General features: G+C 45.4%; 1 protein-coding gene across 1 annotated transcript; it reads left to right on the top strand.

Annotated features, from left to right (window-relative positions):
* The first annotated feature begins 720 nt into the window (after positions 1 to 720).
* SERPINA6 (serpin family A member 6) lies at positions 721 to 18002 on the top strand. The gene is made up of 5 exons (XM_012458277.2): positions 721 to 786; positions 7894 to 8528; positions 12291 to 12561; positions 16036 to 16183; positions 17643 to 18002. Exons 2-5 carry the CDS (start codon positions 7913 to 7915, stop codon positions 17826 to 17828), a joined length of 1221 nt encoding a protein of 406 aa, XP_012313700.2. The 5' UTR covers positions 721 to 786; positions 7894 to 7912; the 3' UTR covers positions 17829 to 18002.
* The last annotated feature ends 1984 nt before the right edge of the window (positions 18003 to 19986 follow it).

Raw genomic sequence — 19986 nt, 5'->3', positions numbered from 1 at the left:
CCTTTCCACCCTTGGACCTCTCATTCATGAGATCCAATAAATATTCCTTTTTGCTTTAAAGCAGTTCAAATTTGATGTCTGTCACCTGTAATCCAAAGAAAACTGATGAAAAATAAAATGTGGGGAAGAGGGAAGGTGCTAGGTTTTGGAGTTGAATGGTCCTGGATTTGAATCTCAAGGTGCTTAACTTAACTCCCATGCATCTCAGTTTCCTATCTAAAGACGAGGGATAACAATGGTATCCACTTCACAGAGTCACTGGGAAGATTTTGTGAGATAATCCAGAGGAAGCGCTGGGCTGATATTCCATGTCTGCCTCTCCCACCAGGCTAAGGCCCCTGGAAGGCAGGACCTTGCGCAAGTCATCCCCAGTTGGAGCTAAACACCTGTGTGTGTGTGTGCGTGTGTGTGTTTACAAGTATCTGCATCTTGGTGCCAATTAAGGGCACCTAAGACATCTCTGCCCACTGACACAGGGCACCTGTAGTGCCGCAACTCCAGCCACATTTTGATATTTAAAATCAACTTCATAGAATTGAACACAGAGCAAAGTTAATTTGCAGCATCACGGTGTTTACTCAGCTGTCCTGACAAAGCCTCCCACTGGTTCATGGCTGGGGGGAGAGGACTACGAATGGTGAAGGCCACCTGCCCCTCTAACCATTAACCATCCAGGAAGCTGGCGAACAGAATTTAACAGGCAGCATCCCCCACAAGCTTACTGTACACACGCTGGGTCCAGGACAGCAGGACCGAGCCAGCAGCAGCCTGAGTCCACTGCAGACTGTGAGTAACACCTGAGAATCCTCTGGCCCTCCCCTGGCCCTGTCTCTGCCATCCTACGATTGGCATCATGCTGCACAGGGCCTGTGCCCATGAAGGGACCCCAGACAGGTATGGCAGTGACCAGAGCTCAGCAAAGTTTTCACTGCCTGTCATGGGGCAAGGCCACAGAGAAGCACAGAGCAAAGCCATGACTGCAGCTCGCTTGCTAGCTTGGTTCGTTGAGATGTTTTGGTTGTTTAAACGGTACATTGAACATTAGGGCAGCCAGTGTTATGAGGCAACGTTGTGGAGGATTTTCCAGATCCCAGAGTCTGTGAGTCATCCACTGGGGTTCTGCTGTCCCCTGGGCTCCTGCCACGCAGGGGACTGACACAGAGGGCTGTAGCTAAGAGCCATTGTCATCCACTGCCATGACTGATGCTCCTAAGCCCAGCCAGACGGCCACAAGAGCCACAGAGTTGGAGCCTGAGAGCTACAGTGTATCTGGTCTAGCCGGCACCACTGATGATGGGTGCTGGCTGGGGCTGGGGGCGGGGGAGTGCTCAGCTGGCTCAGGGCAGAGGCATTCTTCAGAGTCCCACAGACCTTTCTCCACCACAGCTCCTCCCTCAGTGACCTGGGTCAGAGATGATGCACAGAGAACAGAACTGTCTGCACTGTACCACATAAGGTTTCAATACAGAAGGTCGAGAACTGTGCCTGGCTCATAGGGCATTTGTGAAAACAGAACACAGTGAATATTTACTCAGTGAGTCTCTTCAGAGATGAGGAACGAAGAGGGCATGCTTGACATGAAATGCCTGAATAAGATTGATACTCTGCATTTTTGTATATGGCCGGGTACTCTTAAGAGGTGTTTTACTCATCATTTTGCTTTCTGTAGAGACAGGCAGAATGGCATGGCACAAACTCTGAAGTCAGACATCTAGGCTTAGAATTCCCACTCAGAGGGAGTTACTCTATCTCCCTGGATCTCAGTTTTCTCATCTGTAAAATGGGCCCCAGGATGGCCCATTAAGTGAGGTCACATAAACCAAGCACTGATAACAGCCACATCTGGTATTCACAACAATATTGTGGGGTGGGTGGAGTCTCACCCTCATCTTAAAGAATTAACACAGGACAAGGTGAGGCATACAATTTCCACAGAGACGGCCGAAAAGGAATGGGGGCCCATCCTACCATTGGCATCATGCTGCCTGTATCCAAGAGGGTGATCCCGGACCGGCATGGCAGTGACCAGAGCTCAGCAAAGTTTTCACTGCCTGTCATGGGGCAAGGCCATAGAGAAGCACAGATGCAAGGCTTCCTGGAGGTGGTGACCTGGGACCTGAGTCTCAAAGCACAAGATGGAGTGAGCCAGGTGAGGCAGGGAGGCGAGGAACCTACAGACTGGAGCCACATGGGCAGGGCTGAGGCAGGTGCATCTTTGTTCCCTGCTCCCAGCCCAGAGCTGGGCTCAGCAAACATGGGGAAATCGAAATGACCTTCCCTGGGAAACTGCATGACCTGTCTTGCAGGAAGTAACCTGCCCTGCAGTGACGTGATCTGCCCCGACCTGCCCTCCCCTCCCCTGCCCCACAGTCGGATAAAAGGCTGGTGTGTGCTGGAAGGAATCCCTAACCCCCAGTGTTGCTGTGGCTGAGAACTCAAGGGGCCAGATGTGAGGCTGGAGACAGAACTGCCACCAGGGTCTGAGTCACAAAGACCCCCTGGGCTACGTTAGTGAGAATCAGCCTCTTTTTAAATCATTATATTTAATTTTTTTCCTAAATTTTATTGTGGGAAAATATAATATCTAACATTTTAGCTACAAGTGTACAGTTCAGTAGCATTAAAAGTCCTTTCATGTTGTTGTGCCACCGTCACCACCATCCATGTCCAGAACTTGTTCATCATCCCAAACTGAAACTGCACCCACGCAACAGGAAGTCCTCCGTCTCCCCTTGCCCCAGCCCCTGGTAACCACAATTTTACTTCTGTCCCTATGTACAGAATTATATATATTTCTACTCTAGGTATAGAATTATATTATATTTGTCCTTTTGTGTCTGGCTTATTTCGAGTAACATAATGTCTTCCAGATTCATCCATGTTGCAGTAGATGTCAGAATTTCATTCCTTTTTAAAGTTGAATAGTATTCAATTGTATGTTTATACCATACTTTGTTTGTTCATTCATCCATTGATAGACATTGGAGTTGTTTTCATCTTCTGCTATGGTGAATAATGCTGCTGTGACTTTGGTCTACAAATATCTTTTCAAGTTCCTTGACTATCTTCTTGGCAGTTCTTTGGTATATATAGTCAAAGCAAAATTTCTGGGTCAAATGATGATTCTGTTTAATTTTTAAAGAACTGCCATATTGTTTTCTACATATTGTAAAACTTAATATTCTTACCAGCAATGCATAAGGATTCCAATTTTCCCATATTCATGCCAACCCTTAAAAAAAAATTTTTTTTTGAAATGGAGTCTCGCTATGTTGCCTAGGCTGGTCTCAAACTCCTGGCCTCAAGCATTCCTCTCACCTCAACCTTCAGAGTAGCTGGGATTACAGGCACTCGCCACCAGGCCTGGTGTGCCAACTTACTGTTTTCTGTTTTGTTTGTCTGTTTAGAGTAGCCATCCTAATGGATAGGAAGTGGTACCTCATCATGGTTTTGATACTCCTAATGATTAGTGATGCTGAGCATCTTTTCATGTGCTCATTGGCCATTTGTATGTTGCATCTGAAGAAATGTCTACTCAAGTCCTTTGCCCATTTCTAACTGGGTTTATATGTTTTGTTGTTGTTGTTCTTGGGTTTTAGGAGTTCTTTATATATCCTGGATAGCAATTCCTTATCAGATACGTGATTTGCAAATGTTTTCCCATTCTGTGAGTCACAGTTTTAAAGTAAAAAAGTATTGATAGTATCCTTTGATGAACAAAGTTTTCCATTTTGGTGCAGTCCAATTTGTCTATTTTTTCCTTTGTTGCTCATGGCTTTGGTGTGATATTCAAGAAATCATTGCCAAAGCCAACATCACAAAGTTTTTCCCCCATGTTTTTTTCTAGGATTTTTATGGTTTTAACTCATGTTTTGGTTATTGATCTATTTTGAGTTAATTTTTGTATATGGTGTTAGGTAACGGTCCAATTTCCGTCTTTTGCATGTAAATACCCAATTTTTCAGCACCACTTGTTGGAAAGACTGTCTTTTCCTCATCCAGTGATCTGGCACCTTTGTCAAAAATCATTTTACCATATATGCAAGGCTGATTTCTGGGCTCTGTATTCTATTCCATTGGTCTATATGTCCGTCTTTATGCCAGTACCACACTGTTTTGATTATTACAGTTTTATAGTAAATTTTGAAATCAGAAAGTGTAAGACTTGCAACTTTGTTCTTTTTCAGCATTGTTTGGCTATTCAGGGTCCCTTGAGATTTTTATATAAATTTTAGAATGATTTTTTTCTATTTCTGCAAAATATGTAATTGGAATTTTGATAGGAGTTGCATTGAATCTATAGACTTTTTTGGATAGTATTACCATCTTAGCAATTTCTTCCAATACATAAATGCAGGTTGTCTTTCCATTTATTTGTCCTCTTTAATCGCTTTCAGCACTGTTTTGTACTTTTCCGCGTATAAGTCTCTTACCTCCCTGCTTAATCTCTATCTTATTCTTTTTCATACTATTGTAAATGGAATTGTTTTCTTAGTTTCCTTTTCAAATTGTTTTCTTTATTAGTGTTGGGAAATGCAACTGATCTTAGTGTTTTGATTTTGTATCTTGCAACTTTGTTAAATGTGTTTATTAGTTCTAACAGGATTTTTTTGTAGAGTTTTTATGGTTTTGTACATAGAAGACCATGTTATCTGTGAACACAGATAATTTTACTTCTTCCTTTCAATTTGGATACCTTTTTACTTCCTTGCCCAATTGTTCTGGCTAGAACTTCCAGTGCTGTATTTGGTAAAAGTAGTGAGAGCAAGCATCCGTGTTTTGTTCCTGATCTTCAGGGAAATGCTTTCAGTCTTTCACTGTTGAGTATAACAGGTTTTTTAAAATATATAGTCTTCATTATGTTGAGGTAGTTTTCTTCTATTCCTATTTGTAGGAATTTCTTCTTAGTCCAGCTAAAATCAGGGTCCTTGTCGCATGGCCATGAAGGATTAGGTCACAGACACTTTGAAGGGTGAGAAAAATTGTATTTATTGGGCAAAAAGGGAAACAACTCAGCAAAGCGAGAGACTGTCCCATGAACAGGCCTGAGTCTCACCAGTTGAATGGATCAGGGGAAAAAGGCCAAGCTCCTCCCCCTCAAAGGGCACGAGCTTCCCACATCTCCACCCCATTCTCCCAGTGTGCAGGGAGATTGAATGTTCTCCAGGCACCTCTTTACACTCGACTGTCTCAATCTGTTGTGTGTTTTTATCATGAAAGGGTGTGTTGAATTATGTCAAATTCAACTTTTTTCTGCACCAATTGAGATGATCATGCGATTTTTATCCTTTATTTTGTTAGTATGGTGTATTATCACACTGACCAATTTTTATATGTTGAAACTTATTTGCATTACAGAAATAAATCCAAATTGGGCATAGTGTATAATCCTATTATAGGCTCTTGAAATTAATTTAATCTATTATATTAGTGAGGGTTCTCCAGAGAAACAGAATCTATATGTAGAAATATATATAAGAGGAGACATTATGGGAATTGGCTTATGTAATTACAGAAGCTGAGAAGTCCCACAACCTGCTGTCAGCAAACTGGAGACCCAAGAAAGCCAGCCATGTAATTCAGTCTGAGTCTGAAGGCCTGACAACCACAGGAGCCAGTGGTTCAGCTCCATCCTAGGAAAAGGGGCCTAATGAGGCTGGGGGTTTAAGTCCCAGAGTTTAAAGGTCCAAGAACCAGGAGCCCCAGTGTTCAGGGGCAGGCAAACATGGATGGCCAACTCAGGGACAGAAGAGAGAATTTGCCCTTCCCCTAACTTTTTGTTTCATGCAGCCTTTAATGGATTAAAAATGCCCACCCATACTGGTAAAGGTGACTGTCTTTACTCAATCTACTGATTCACATGCCAATTTCTTCCAGAAATACTGCCACAGACCTCTTTTATGTAGGCACTAACTCCTTTCCTGAGGATAGAGCCCCCATGAATAGTTTTCCACATATGAATTTGTGGAGACACAAACATTCACACTTTAGCAGCTGGTGAAACATTATTTCTGGGTGTATCTGAGACAAAATAAATTGAGGAAAAATGGACACAACTGAAGGGTGAAATGATTCTACAGCAATTTGGAGACTTCGATACCTTATTCTCAATGATGGATAGGACAACCAGATATAACGTAAGTAAGAAAATAGAGAACTTGAACAACCCAGTAAAAGCTAGACGTATCAGACACATACAGAACACTCGATAACAATAGAATACACATTCTTCTCACGTGCACGTGGGACATTCTCCAAGACAGATCCTATGTTAGGCCACAGATCAAGAGTCAATAGATTATAAAAGACAGATTGTCATACTAAGTATCTTCTTCAATCACAATGAGATGAAGTTCAAAATCAGTAACAGAGGGAAAACCAGAAATTTTACAAATTGTGGAAAAGACACACTCTTTATCAATCAGTGGATCAAAAAAGATGCCACCAGGGGAATTACAAAATAAAGACAAATGAAAATGGAAACACAACATACCAAAATGTATGGAATGAGTGAAAGCAGTGGGATGATAGAAATGTATAGCGGTAAACACATTAAAAAACAAGATCTCAAATAAAAAATGGCACATATTCAAATTCAGGTGTTTTAGGATGTCAATGTCATCCCCAAAATAACCAAAAGGGATGAGGACAGAATTATTGAAGTGTTGCAGTACAAAAAAGCATTTCAGTACAAAAATCAGTACAAAAACTAAATACAAAAAAAGACAATAATATGGGAAATGAGAGACCAAAAATGTTATATCTTCTTGCTGTACTGAAAACTTGATTAATATATCATTGCCTTCTTTGTCTTTTGTCTTTTGTAAGCTTTTATTATTCAAAATCTATTTTGTCTAATATTAGTGTAGCCACCCCTCCCCTCCTATGGTTGCTATTTGCGTGGGGTAACTTTTCCACCCATTCACTTTCGATCTATTTGCATCTTTGGATCTAAAATGAGTCTCTTGTAGACAGCATATATTTGGATCATATTGTAGAAGGCTAATGCATAAAAACAATTTTAGTCTTTGTTTATAATTTAGGGGCTAGAAAAAGAACAAACTCAACTGAAAAATAGCAGAAGGAAGGAAATAATAAAGATTAGAGAAGAGATAAATAAAATCAAGAATTGAAAAACAATAGAGAAAATAAACTAAGCCAAAATGTAATATGTATATTCATAATACATTTAGTCCATAATATATTTGATATAACCAGCTTCACTTCAATAGCATACAAAAGCTGTGCGTCCTTATAGCTCTGTTCCCACCTGCTTCCAGTTACTGATGTCACAAATTATCTCTATGCATCATGTGCCCCAAAATGTAACTTATAATTACCCATGCACTTACCTTTACTAGAGGTCCCTTATTTCTCCATTCAGTTTAAAGTTACTCTCCAGTGTCCTTTAATTTCAATCTGAAATAAAATGCCTCTCATTTCTCGCAGGGCAGGTATTGTGGAAAAAAGCTTTCTCCGCTTTTGTTTTTCTGGGAATGCTTTAATTTTTTTTGTTTTTCTTTCAGCACTTTAAACATATATGTTGGGTGTGTTTTAACCTTTCTGAGCACCTATTTCTGCCTGCCTAAAATCGGGTTAATAATACTTACTTTAGGAGTGTTTAGGTGATGGTTAGATGACCGAATATAGCCAGACCACCTAGATCAGTATTGGGTACCCGGTAGGCACTGGAAAAATCATAACACATATCATTCATATCTTCAGATGAGGAAACCAAAGTCCAGTGCCCTCTGTGATGCGCTCCAGATCACACAGCCAGTGTGGAGAAAGGAACTGGGGCTTGAATGGGGGCTTTTGCCCGCCTCCTGTTGCACTATGCCCCATTGACTCAGAGGCTGCCTCATCATCTAACAAGCTTTTCTGATTTGGCAGGGCCTGGCTATACTGGACAATGCCACTCCTCCTGTATACCTGTCTTCTCTGGCTGTCCTCCAGTGGCCTCTGGACCGTCCAGGCCATGGATCCTAATGCTGCTTATATGAACACGAGTAGACATCACCGGGGCCTGGCTTCAGCCAACGTTGACTTTGCCTTCAGCCTGTATAAGCACCTAGTGGCCTTGAGTCCCAAGAAGAACATTTTCGTCTCCCCTGTGAGCATCTCCATGGCATTAGCTATGCTGTCCCTGGGCACCTGTGGCCACACACGGGCCCAACTTCTCCAGGGCCTGGGCTTCAACCTCACTGAGAAGTCTGAGGCTGAGATCCACCAGGGTTTCCAGCACCTCCACCAACTCCTTGGAGAGTCAGACACCAGCTTAGAAATGACCTTGGGCAATGCCTTGTTTCTTGATGGCAGCCTGGAGTTACTGGAGTCATTCTCAGCAGACATCAAGCACTACTATGAGTTAGAGGTCTTGACTTCGAATTTCCAGGACTGGGCTACAGCAGCCAGCAGACAGATCAACAGCTATGTCAAGAGTAAGACACAGGGGAAAATTGATGACTTGTTCTCAGGACTGGATAGCCCAGCCGTCCTCATCCTGGTCAACTATGTCTTCTTCAAAGGTACTCCCTCCTATCCCAGTCTGAAAGCCCATCCGCTCTGCCCAGGAAAAATAGCAGCCATTATAATACAGGGCACACTCTTGGGAAAAGTCTTTGATTCTATAAAGCACATACACATCTGGGAACTTCCATCTTTAACACAATCCTGTTGGGTAGGCAGAATTATATTATTTTACAAGAGATCCAAATGACACCCAGAAGGGTTGAGCAATGTGCCCACATTCTGGCAGGTTGGTTTGAGGCCCATACTTGTAACTACAAACAGTCTGGCTGCTTCATGCTCCACAAATGCTGACTGTCAAGCACTGGGCCAGGGGCTGGAAAAATGGTCTAGAACCAGACAGAACCCCACCCACCCCCTCAGGAACTCCCAGATGCCCCCAAAACCGTCCTGCACACACTGCTCTGACCAGGTCCTGCTTCAGTTTTTCAACCTTCCCGTTCACAAAAATCTGGAAGCTCTAGGGGAAAATGCACTTCCAGGCCTTTTCCAGCTTCTAGAAGCCACATGGCTTGTGGGCCCCTCTTATTTTCAAAGCCAGTAATTGCATCATTCCCACCTCTGCGTCCGTCATCACATCTCTCTCTCTGATTCTGGATTTCCTGCCTTCCTCTTTGACTTACAAGAACCCACAGGATTTCAGTGGATAATGGCCCATCTGGGTGATCCAGGATAACCTGCCCATCTCAAGGTCAGCCAATCACCAACTGTGATTCCCTCTACAACTTTAATTCCCCTTGGACATGTAAGCTAACATATTCACAAGTTCTGGGGATTAGAATGTGAACATTTTGGAGGGCTATTATTCTGCCCACCACAAAGCCCGGGCCTCTTCTGCCTCATGAGCCCTCTTGCAATTTATCTGACTGCCTTCCCTCACTTCAAATCTTAGCTCAAAAGGCACCTCCTCTGTGAAGCCTCCCCAGATTCACCCAGGAAAACCTTTGTCCTCATACGCATGCTTTACAGTTTTCCCATGCCTCGTTTTGGCAATCATCTTGCCATCACATGCTTAGCACCCAAGTGGTTGAGTTTCAGTTAAGCAATCATATTCAAAGGAATGCAGGTAAAACAGTCAAAATAAGCAAACTATGCCAGTATCACTATTGAACACATGTCTCTCGGCATCATCGGATCAGCGGAGGTGTGATCCCCAGCCAGGACTCCTCACGCCCCTTTCCCCTCCTCCCCAGCTCTCTCCCATGGCTTCCCATCAGACTGCGCCCACCTCCCCTCCCATCCTACACCTCCTTACTGACTGGACTGACTTAGCCTCTCCGCAAGTCCTTCTTCTCCACCTGCCTCTGGGTCTTTCCCGCTCTCTAGCACAAGGCTGGAACTCCCGGGAGGGGCTGCTCTCCTCGCAGGACGGGGAGGCTGAGAGGCTGACCAGACCAAGGCAGCCTTCTTTACACCTGACTGTGGGAGGTCCAGGGAGGCTGGGAACATTTGCCCAAAACCTCTTCCATGTGCTCCCATGAATTCCATAGACCATCTCCCCGACGAGACTGTGCACTCCTGTGCAGGGCATCTCTGTCTCTTTGGGAGATCCAGTGCCTTTGCGAAGTGCTTGGTGCATGGAAGGAGTTCAGTGGTGGTTGCACAGAGGTTCAGGCAAAACAACCTGGGGAAAAGGCACAGTAAACCCAGGTGCAGGGAGGGCTCTCCTGAGCCTGAGAGAGGCTGAGCACATGTGGGCATCTGGTGGAACAGGTGCTGGCCTGGCTTCATTCTGCACGAGGTTTCCGTGTCCTCAGGACCACAGAGGGGCTAAGTGGATAGGAGATCGCAGCTTCAGGTTGCAAAATCAGAGAAATTTTGAACACTTGACTGCAGGACCAGACACTGATGGGAGTAAAATGCCTCATTGTATACAAATTTTCTATGATACAGCAAAACAAATCTGCAGGTTTTTTGGTTAAAACCACTTGGAAACTACTCTGAAGTATTTCTAGCAAGCCAGGATAATAAATAGAAATCAAGAGTCGTGTAGCTATTATCACTAAATGTAGGACACGTAAAATGGCCCTGATGTGTTATTTATTTATTGGACTTTCTTGACAGTTCTTTTTAAAGAACATTAAAAATATTGTTCAAAGATTTTCCAGAGGAGCCATCCTTGCTCTCTCGGATTTTCCCCCATAAATTCTTTCTCTACCACCAATTCTCCTAGGATGTTTTGAGAATAAATCCCTTAAAGCAGAGGCTGAACCCCATTTTGTATTTTGTTTTGTGTCAAACTATATACATTACGCTTGCTTCTAGAAAAGAAATACTTCATAAAAAGCAAGCAGGAAAATATTAAGGATTCATCCATTCATTCACTCATTCATTCATTGCTAACTCACATTCTCCGCCGACCTTGCCTGAGTGGTCAGACTTGTGGATTCATTTTGCTGTATCATAGAAAACCTAACAATGAAAAATAGTTTACCCAATTTTTTTTTTGGTTATAAGTTATCCACAAAATACAACCTCTAGTTCTGAGGATTTTGGACTTCCTTTGGAGGATGATTTGAGAACCTTCAAGTGATCTCATTTGAGACAGATGGACGGTGAGTTTTCTACCATTGGTCAGTGTCTGCAGACACCAAGGTTAGCGAGGTCATTCCCAATGGACCAGCATAGCTCTGGGGTCTCTAGACTCCACAGCCACGGCTGATTTCCCTACGTCATCAGCCTCCCTCTGTTGTCTCCATCAGTAGCTATTACAGGAGGTTTGTGGTTGGCTCAGAACCAAGAATTCTGGCCAAGAAATCCACAGATCCCACGGGCAGTAGGATGGAGAAGAGGCTACCTGCAGTGATGTTCTGGCCACCTTTAGGGAGCCTCGGCTGGGAAATAGTTGCCTCACAAGGGCTTCAGGACTTGTGGTCAATGGCAGCCAAGACACCCAGGACCTGCTAGACTCAGGGGCCTCAGTCATCAGTTTAAGACTGGGGAGCCTTCACCTAGAGCAAAGAGGCCCTGTGACACCCAGCCCAGGTAAGTTTCCTGCAGGTGGACTCAGTTGTCTGGAATAAGTTCAGAAGGACAGAAGAGGTCCCACAGGTGGCAGACAATCAGGCAGGCTTTAGCTCAGTCTGAGAAGGTTTTCTTCCCATCAGAGCTGACCAGGACTGCCAAGTCCCATCTGTGAATGTAGTGAGTTCCCCATCTCAAGGCAACAAACAAGCTGGATGGTGGCACCCTGGAACATGGTAGAGGCAACCCGAGGGCCTGCTGGGGGTGGGAGTCTGTGATCCTGAAGGAGTCTTCATACCCTGAGTCAGCATTTAGACAGTGTGGTCTAGAAGGAAGGACCACTCAAAGGGTCAGGAGCCTCGGCTGGGCTGGCCAGGCTGGCAGGGGTGTAGATGGCCCCCTCGTTGCCCACCAGGGACTGTGAGTTTGAGGCCTGAGACCCAGCCCCACTTCCAGAGCCCTCAGAGCCGGGACCCACTCTAGGCAGGGGGAGCCGAGGTACAGTCTAGGTCAAGTGAATCTTACCATCAAATCCAAGGACCAGCACCCTCTTGGTCTCTCCCCACTTCCTTGTTTAGAAGCCAATCTCAGAAACAGAGCTCACCCTCAACCCATTCCAGTAAGTAGAGGACGGAACAGGGTTTACATTTCTTATCTTACCTAAAACCCTTGAGACTCAAGTGGGGACATTCCAGGCATGCAGAAGGCCACTGTGTCACTTGGATAGCAGGCCCGTGAGGTCACCTGGAACTGTGTTTTCCTCTCTGCCCTACTGACCTCTCTCCTCCTCTTCCTAGGCACATGGAAACAGCCTTTTGACCCGGCAAGCACCGGGGAGGAGAACTTCTATGTGGATGAGACAACTGTGGTGAAGGTGCCCATGATGTTCCAGTCGGGCACCATCAGTTACCTTCATGACTCGGAGCTCCCCTGCCAGCTGGTGCAGCTGAACTATGCGGGCAATGGGACCGTCTTCTTCATCCTTCCGGAAAAGGGGAAGATGAACACGGTCATCACTGAGCTGAGCCGGGACACAATAAACAGGTGGTCTGCAGGCCTGACCAGCAGGTAAGCCCTCCAGCCATCATGTTGATTTCTGCAATACATGTGTCCCCAGAAAGTGGGGCAGGTGAAAAGGGGTGCATCTTTTCTTCCCTGGACTCACCCTCCAGGGCTCATTGTTTTCTTGTCTGCTGGACCCCCAAAGGCTATAAGGTTCTCTGATCTAGAGTTCACACTTATTTATTGATTTGTCCATCAACATTGAAATACTTCACAAAATGAGGTCCCCTTTCCCTGTGAGATTCATACACAACATCTGCGTTGTCATATTTTTGCAACATTTTCTTAAAGTAAGTTCACCAACCACCCAGCTACCCACTTATCCGTTTTGTTATCTTGCTTACCTGAAACCATGCCCTGCTGAAGATTCCTGGGAGACCCCATAGAAATATAGTGAAAATGACCTCTGTATTCATCATGGAGCCAATGCAAAACCTATGAATGGTTCTTAAGTCACTCAGGGCATCTAACTCTTCAATCAATCAGTCAATCAGTAAACAACTAAAAAAGCAAGGATACAAGTAGGTAATAAGCAAGTAAGCAGAAAGAAAGCAAGGGCTACATATCCTGAAGAGCCAGTAGTCAGGAGGAGAAGCTGCCAATTGATCCTCTCACTCTGACCTCAGGCCCAAGCAAGAGGTAGTGCAGGGTTGACACTTGGGCAAGGTCGGCTGAGGATGTAAGTCAGCAACGAATGAATAAGTGAATGAATGGATGGATGAATGAGCTAGAGAATGAATGGATGAATAAGTGAGTGAGTGAGTGAGTGAGTGAGTACATAGAATGGTGAGTGAGTGAATGGATGGGTGAATGAGTGAATGGAGAATGAATAAACAAATGGATGAATGAATAAGTAAATGAATGAGTGAGTGGACAGATGGATGGATGAATCCCCTATAAACACAAAGCTTTTCTCCCCAAGCACCCCTGAGCTGGAGAGCAATTGAAATTATTGTCATGCGTGTGCCCAACCCTGCTCCTCACCTTGGAGGAGGAAAGATTTGTTATTTAGAACATGGTCCTCACTCTCAACGGATATTCAAGTTCTGTCTGTGCAGGAGAGTCAGAAAATGCCAACCAGCATGGAACCTGATGGCAGGTGGGCTGATGCAAACTCAAAAGCAGAAGGGATGCTGAGGAGGGAGTGGGCATGGAGATCTAGAGTAGCTCAGGAAAGCAGTGGATCAGGCAGCATTTCATTCCCTCATTCATTCATTCATTCATTCATTCAATGTACATAAATGGAAGTGCCTGCTATGTACCATGCACTAGCTAAGCACACAGAACACAATGGTGAATAGGACAAAAGAGAGCCCTTGAAGACATGCACTCTAGAGCAGAAAGCAGATTCTGGTGGAATTAACAGTGGTACAATGATGTGAGTTCTGAGAGAGACAGAGAGAGAAGTGTAACATGCCGCTGGCTGGGAGGTGGGAATGCCTGGCTCTGCCCGGGGAAGGAGGAAGGGCTGCAGAGCAGGTTGTCTTCCCTTGAAACTGCCTTGAGGCTGAGTGGAAGTTCAGCCAGTAGGAAGTGGCCTTGAGACCTGGCAGGAAGTGGGGCATGGCACCAACCAAGTCAGGGGACCATGCCCAGAGTGCCAATAATGCAGGGCCAGCAGTAATGAAGGGGACAAATTTGGCTTGGAGACAAATTTTCTACTGCAGAATTCTTAGACCACAAAATTTGACAAATTTTGGGCACGGTGGCTCACGCCTATAATCCCAGCACTTTGGGAGGCCGAGGCGGGTGGATCATGAGGTCGAGAGATTGAGACCATCTTGGTCAACATAGTGAAACCCAGTCTCTACTAAAAATACAAAAATTAGCTGGGCATGGTGGCGCGTGCCTGTAGTCCCAGCTACTCGGGAGGCTGAGGCAGGAGAATTGCCTGAACCCAGGAGGCGGAGGTTGCAGTGAGCCGAGATCGCACCATTGAACTCCAGCCTGGGTAACAAGAGCGAAACTCCGTCTCAAAAAAAAAAAAGAATTCTGCAGTAGAAAATCTAGGAGGAAGCTCCTCTACTTTATTAATATGTAGATTTTGTGGTTTATGGTTTCAGATTGTTTTCATTTTGAATGATACCCTCAGAGAGCTGTTTGGTGCTGGGTGCTTCTAGAGAAGTTCATCCAGTTCTGTGAATGCACATGAAGTGCCTGAGAGGATTTGACTCCTCTCCTGTAGAGTAATAATCTCTTCATGAAAATACTTCAGTGTGAGCAACATTAATCAATAATATATAGTTTAAAGCCCCTTACCTCGCTCTCTGATAGCTGTCGACAGCACAGCAGGTGGCAGGTAGCAAAACTAGTCCTGGCCTTTCAGTTCTGTTGCCTTCCAGTTGTGTGACTTTGGGGGAATTCCTCAGCCTCTCTAAGTGTTGGTTTCTCAACCTGGAAATTGAAGATGTTGATTCCGACTTCATAGGGGTGTGTGTGTGTGTGTGTGTGTGTGTGTGTGTGTGAGAGAGAGAGAGAGAGAGAGAGAGAGAAGACAAAAAAGTAAAGAACACAGACCAGGTGTCTGGGATAAGTTGGTCTCCATTCCCTTCTCTCCGTTACTATTTCCACACCTGGAGAAGATACACACCACTCACCTCTGGTTCTTCTTCCTTTAGAAAAGGATGACTTCCACTTCATACAGGATGGTTGCTGGTCTCCAGGCCTCACCCAGGGCTGCTTTTGCTCAGTGAGGACAGGGTCTCGTGCCTTCCCTCTCACCTGCACAGAGAGCCTGTGCGAGTTCCCTGACACCCCTCAGTTTCAGTGTTTCAGGCATCTGCTCTCCCTCTGGGGAGAAGGCACAGGAAGAATTTAAAAATAACACTCATGCCTTGACATGTTAAAAAGTGCACATGCCTGTGCTGCCCCTAGTGTGACCCCACTCACCTTTCTAGAAACCCCGCCTGCTTCACCCGGTAGAAACTGCCAGCTGAATCATCAGATTCTTGCAGAATCACAGCTTTAGCACACACAGGACCTGGGAGAACCTGTGTTCAACCACCTTTGTGTGTGGGTGAGGACATTAGCAAATAGGGGCTGGACTTGGCTAAGATCACACAGCATTAGTGGCACAGCTGGAGCCAGAGACCACTGCTCCCAGCTGGGTGCTCCCTCCAGTCCTCTGCTTCTAGCAGGGGTTCTCGTGGGACCAAAAAGGCTTCTTTCTGGACCAATGTCTTAAATGCTCTATGGTTCAGTTGCATCCCAGGTGGAATCAGCTCAAAGGAATTGCAGAGAAGAAAAGAACGTACAATTCAGAGGCCCAGTGGGGAAGCTGCCTGTGTCATGGAGGCAGAGACAAATCCTGCCTCCTGCTCTGTCCCTTCTCCTACCCCCAAAGAGCAAGTCAGGCTGGGAGGCAGGAGCTGGAGGGAGCACATGAGGAAATAAGACTCTGGCCAAGAGAAGAGGAGCTGCTCTCCCCTCTGCCAGGCCCAGCCCTGGAATGTCTAAACTCTGTCTGCTTACCCCGAGCAGCCAGGTGGACCTGTACATTCCAAAGGTCACCATCTCTGGAGCCTATGACCTCAGAGGTGTGCTGGAGGAAATGGGCATTGCAGACTTGTTCACCAACCAGGCAAATTTCTCACGCATCACCCAGGATGCCCAGCTGAAGTTATCAAAGGTAAATGTCTTGGGAGCCCACCTTTTTTCCCTCCAAAATTAGCAATATAAATATAATACTAGGAAGTGGCACTGAGCTCATTCATGAGTGAGCCTCTAGGTCCCTGGCTGACAATCCCAGGTCAAGTCCAAGCCCCTCATCTCACCATGAGGTAAATGGAGGCTCAGCAAGAAAACACAACACCCCCGAGATCACACAGGAAGCTAGCGACAAAGCAGGGCCATAGCCAGGCACCTACCCATCCCGCCAGACCACACAGAGGGGGCACTGTGGAACCGAGTGGTCATGGCAGAACTGTGACTGGCCCCTGGCAAAAGAAACAAGTGGTAAATGTCTAATTGGGATCACATTGAGCCTTCTACCCAATTACTTCCATTCAGTTACATAAATCCTTCAGCTCTACGTTTTGTTATTCATGCATTTGGAAAATTTTTACTGAACACCTACTATGTGCCCCAAACTGTGTAGACCCTGGGTGTGCCCCCATTACTCAGATATGTGGCCCCTGACCTCAAGACACGAGGACTTTGTGGCCACCTTGGTACCTGGCACACAATATGTGCTCAGTAAAATGCATGCTGCATGAGTGGATTGAGTCAACAGAGCTGCCTCCTTAGAAGGCGGGTATTATCCCAATTTCTCAGAGGAGGAATCTCCTGTTCAGGGAGGGTATACAGCTTGCCCACAGTCACAGAGCTAGTGAATTACAGTTTGATGTTTGATCTCAGGCCTTTTGACGCAAAACTTCGTTATGTCATATGCTCAAAACACACTGCAGGGGTTCCAATCCCAGCTCAGCTTCTTCCTAGCCATGGGTGCACACTCACAGAACAACTAGAGCCTCAGTGTGCTTGCTGGAAACAGTCGCTGGGAGTTCCACCCCTTAGGGTGTAAGGAGCTCACCAATATCACCTGTTACTTAATTAGCCAGGTTATGAGCCACCAAAGTCTTTTGATACAAGTTAGGCAGACATTTTGCTGATTTCAGAATTCCTAATTTTGATCACAAGGACATATCAACAGTCAAAGATTTACATTTTTAGATTCTGCTTCAGCTTTCCCAAACAGAATAGGCATAGGCACTTTGCATAACTGGAACCCTAGTATTTACCCAGCTGAGTGGAAATGGAGCAAGATCTCCCTCCACTACCCCAGGACGGTAAGAAGCACCCAACATGGACAGCGAAGCCTGGTTCAACCCCTGAGACCTCTAATCTCCATGCAATGGGCCCAACCTGCCTTTTTACAGGAGTGTAGGTACAGCCCAGGTTCTGGAGGTAGACAGACTTGGGCTGTGTCATTCTGGGGCTGCCACTTGGATAAGGACCCAGCAAGAGACCTTCTCTGAGCCTAGCTTCCCCTTCCTAAAGCCAAGGACATTAGGAGTCCCAGCAATGAGGCAGGAAAGTGAGAACACATAGCAAGTGCTCACCACTCATCTTCATTCTGTACCTAACAGGTGTTCCATAAGGCTGTGCTGCAACTCAGTGAGGAGGGTGTGAACACAACTGGCTCCACTGGGGTCACCCTAAACATGATGTCCAAGCCTATCATCATGCGTTTCAACCAGCCCTTCCTCATCTTGATCTTCGACCGCTTCACCTGGAGCAGCCTTTTCCTGGGCAGGGTTATGAACCCAGCGTAAGAGACCGCCCACCCGGAGCCACAGCACTATCTGACTTTGGGCACCACGCACCCTACGGAAATGTTTTGGAGAGCAGAAAGTAAGTTTCCCCCAATCTCCTCGAAGTTCTCCTCCTTCCAACCAGACTTGTATCTACCTTTAGGCATCTTGTAATAAATATCATTGCAATTCTGATGACCAGTGTGGTTGAAGGGAAGGGCAGGGGGATTCTGAAAGTTACCGTGATAAAGTAGTGTTTGCAAATCCCCAGGCCTGGCATCTTCATCCGTGTGGGCTGCTATAGACTGGGTGGCTTGTGAACAACAGAAATGTATTTCTCCCAGTTCTGGAGGCTGGAAGACTGAGATCAGAAGCCAGCCTGGTCAGGCTTTGGGAAAGGTCGGTTCCTGGTTCAGAGGTGGCATCTTCTGGCTGTTCCTCGCATGGCAGAAAGAGCAGAGAAAGCTTTCTGGGGCCTCTTTTATAAAGGTCCTAATCCCACTCATGAGAGTTTTACACATGAGCTAATCACATCCCAGAAGCCCCAACTCTAATACTATCACCTTCGGGGTTTGGTTTTAATATATCAATTAGGGAAGACACAAACATTCAGGCCATAACACCTGGTACTGCCACAGGAGGATCAACGTCTCCAGCCAACAAACCCTCTCGTTTCCCTCATAAAATAAAAATTTCAGCTGGATTAAATCTAAAGTTTAAATGAGCAATAAATGATTCACAACTTGGGCAGCCGCCTGAGCTGTAAGACTCCAGTGTAGCTACATGGTAGAAGAAGATTTATGGACAGAAAAAGGAAAGTGATGTACAGAAAACAGAAGTGAGGAACAGAAACAGCTGGATTGGTTACAGGTTGGTGTTTGTCAGCCAAACTCAGTGACTGGCACAAGTGTAGGCTATGGTCTGTTCATCCTTCTACTTGTTATAGTTCATGATGTACAGAAAAACCTTTAGGCCGAATTTAAAATATGTAAGGAGGCAGCATTAGGGTAAACTTGATTTAACATCCCTGACAAGTGCAGATGAACGTAGCATCTTTGATTTGTTATGGGTCTTAAGGGTCAGGGCAGTGCAGTGAGGTATGTGGGAAAGAGACAGAATCCCAGACAGGCCCATGAAAGGTAAGAGACTGAAGGTCTGTGTTGTTCATTTTAAGGTTTTCTGGGGAAGGGGGGTTTGGACGTTTCTGGGCTCCCACCAGAGCGGCTGATGCTGGAAGCCTGTTGTACGTGAACAGTGGAGTCTTACTTCAGAAAGACGGGAAGAGACTTAGCAAATGTGTGTGACATGGCTTGACTCTGTGTCCCCACCCAAATCTTGTCTCCAATTGTAATCCTCACATGTCGAGAGAGTAACCTGTAATCCCCACCTGTCAAGGGAGGGAGGTGATTGGATCATGAGGGTGGTTTCCCCATGCCATTCTCATGATAGTGAGTGAGTTCTCACGAGATCTGATGGTTTTATAAGTGTCATTTCCTCCTATACACACTATCTCTCTGGACTGCTGCCATGTAAGATGTGCCTGCTTCTTCTTCCACCATGATTGTAAGTTTCCTGAGGCCTCCCAAGCCATGCAGAACCATGAGTTAATTAAACCTCCTTTGTTTATAAATTACTCAGTCTTAGGGAGCATCTTTATGGCAGTGTGAAAACAGATTAACACAGAATCAGTTCCCATATTCAGTGGTTATCCTTTCTTACTGCAAAAGCAACATGCACTGAAGCAAAACCCCAGGTAGAGGCTGGGGTTGGGCCATCTTGAGGCAGTTGCCCTCATACTAAACTAATATGAACCTACCCCCCACAGTACCAGGAACACCGTTTCTGTTTGGTGAGTGATTAAATTTGTCTTATTGATTTATTTTTTCACATTGTTCACTTTTATAAGCTAATCAATCCAATTTTAAAATTTTTCTTTTTAAACCAAAAGTGGCATTTCAGGCCAGGCCCAGTGGTGACACCTATAATCCTAGCACTTTGAGAGGCCCAGGCAGGTGGATCACTTAAGGTCAGGAGTTTAAGACCAGCCTGGCCAACATGGTGAAACTCCATCTCTACTAAAAATACAAAAATTAGCCAGGCATGGTGGCAAGCACCTGTAGCCCGAGCTACTCAGGAGGCTGAGGCATGAGAATTGCTTGAACCCAGGAGGCAGAGGTTG

The sequence above is a fragment of the Aotus nancymaae genome, unplaced genomic scaffold, assembly GCF_030222135.1.
Source record: "Aotus nancymaae isolate 86718 unplaced genomic scaffold, 86718_ANA_hifiasm-v0.15.2.pri h1tg000011l, whole genome shotgun sequence".
Taxonomy (NCBI): domain Eukaryota; kingdom Metazoa; phylum Chordata; class Mammalia; order Primates; family Aotidae; genus Aotus; species Aotus nancymaae.
This window is presented reverse-complemented; position numbering and strand designations above follow the sequence as displayed.

Excerpts from the sequence above, each read along its gene's own strand:
- SERPINA6 (XM_012458277.2), top strand. The coding sequence starts at position 7,913 with ATGCCACTCCTCCTGTATACCTGTCTTCTCTGGCTGTCCTCCAGTGGC. Across the intron at positions 12,562-16,035 it reads TCTGCAGGCCTGACCAGCAG|CCAGGTGGACCTGTACATTC; the intron begins GTAAGCCCTCCA and ends TACCCCGAGCAG. Across the intron at positions 16,184-17,642 it reads CCCAGCTGAAGTTATCAAAG|GTGTTCCATAAGGCTGTGCT; the intron begins GTAAATGTCTTG and ends TGTACCTAACAG.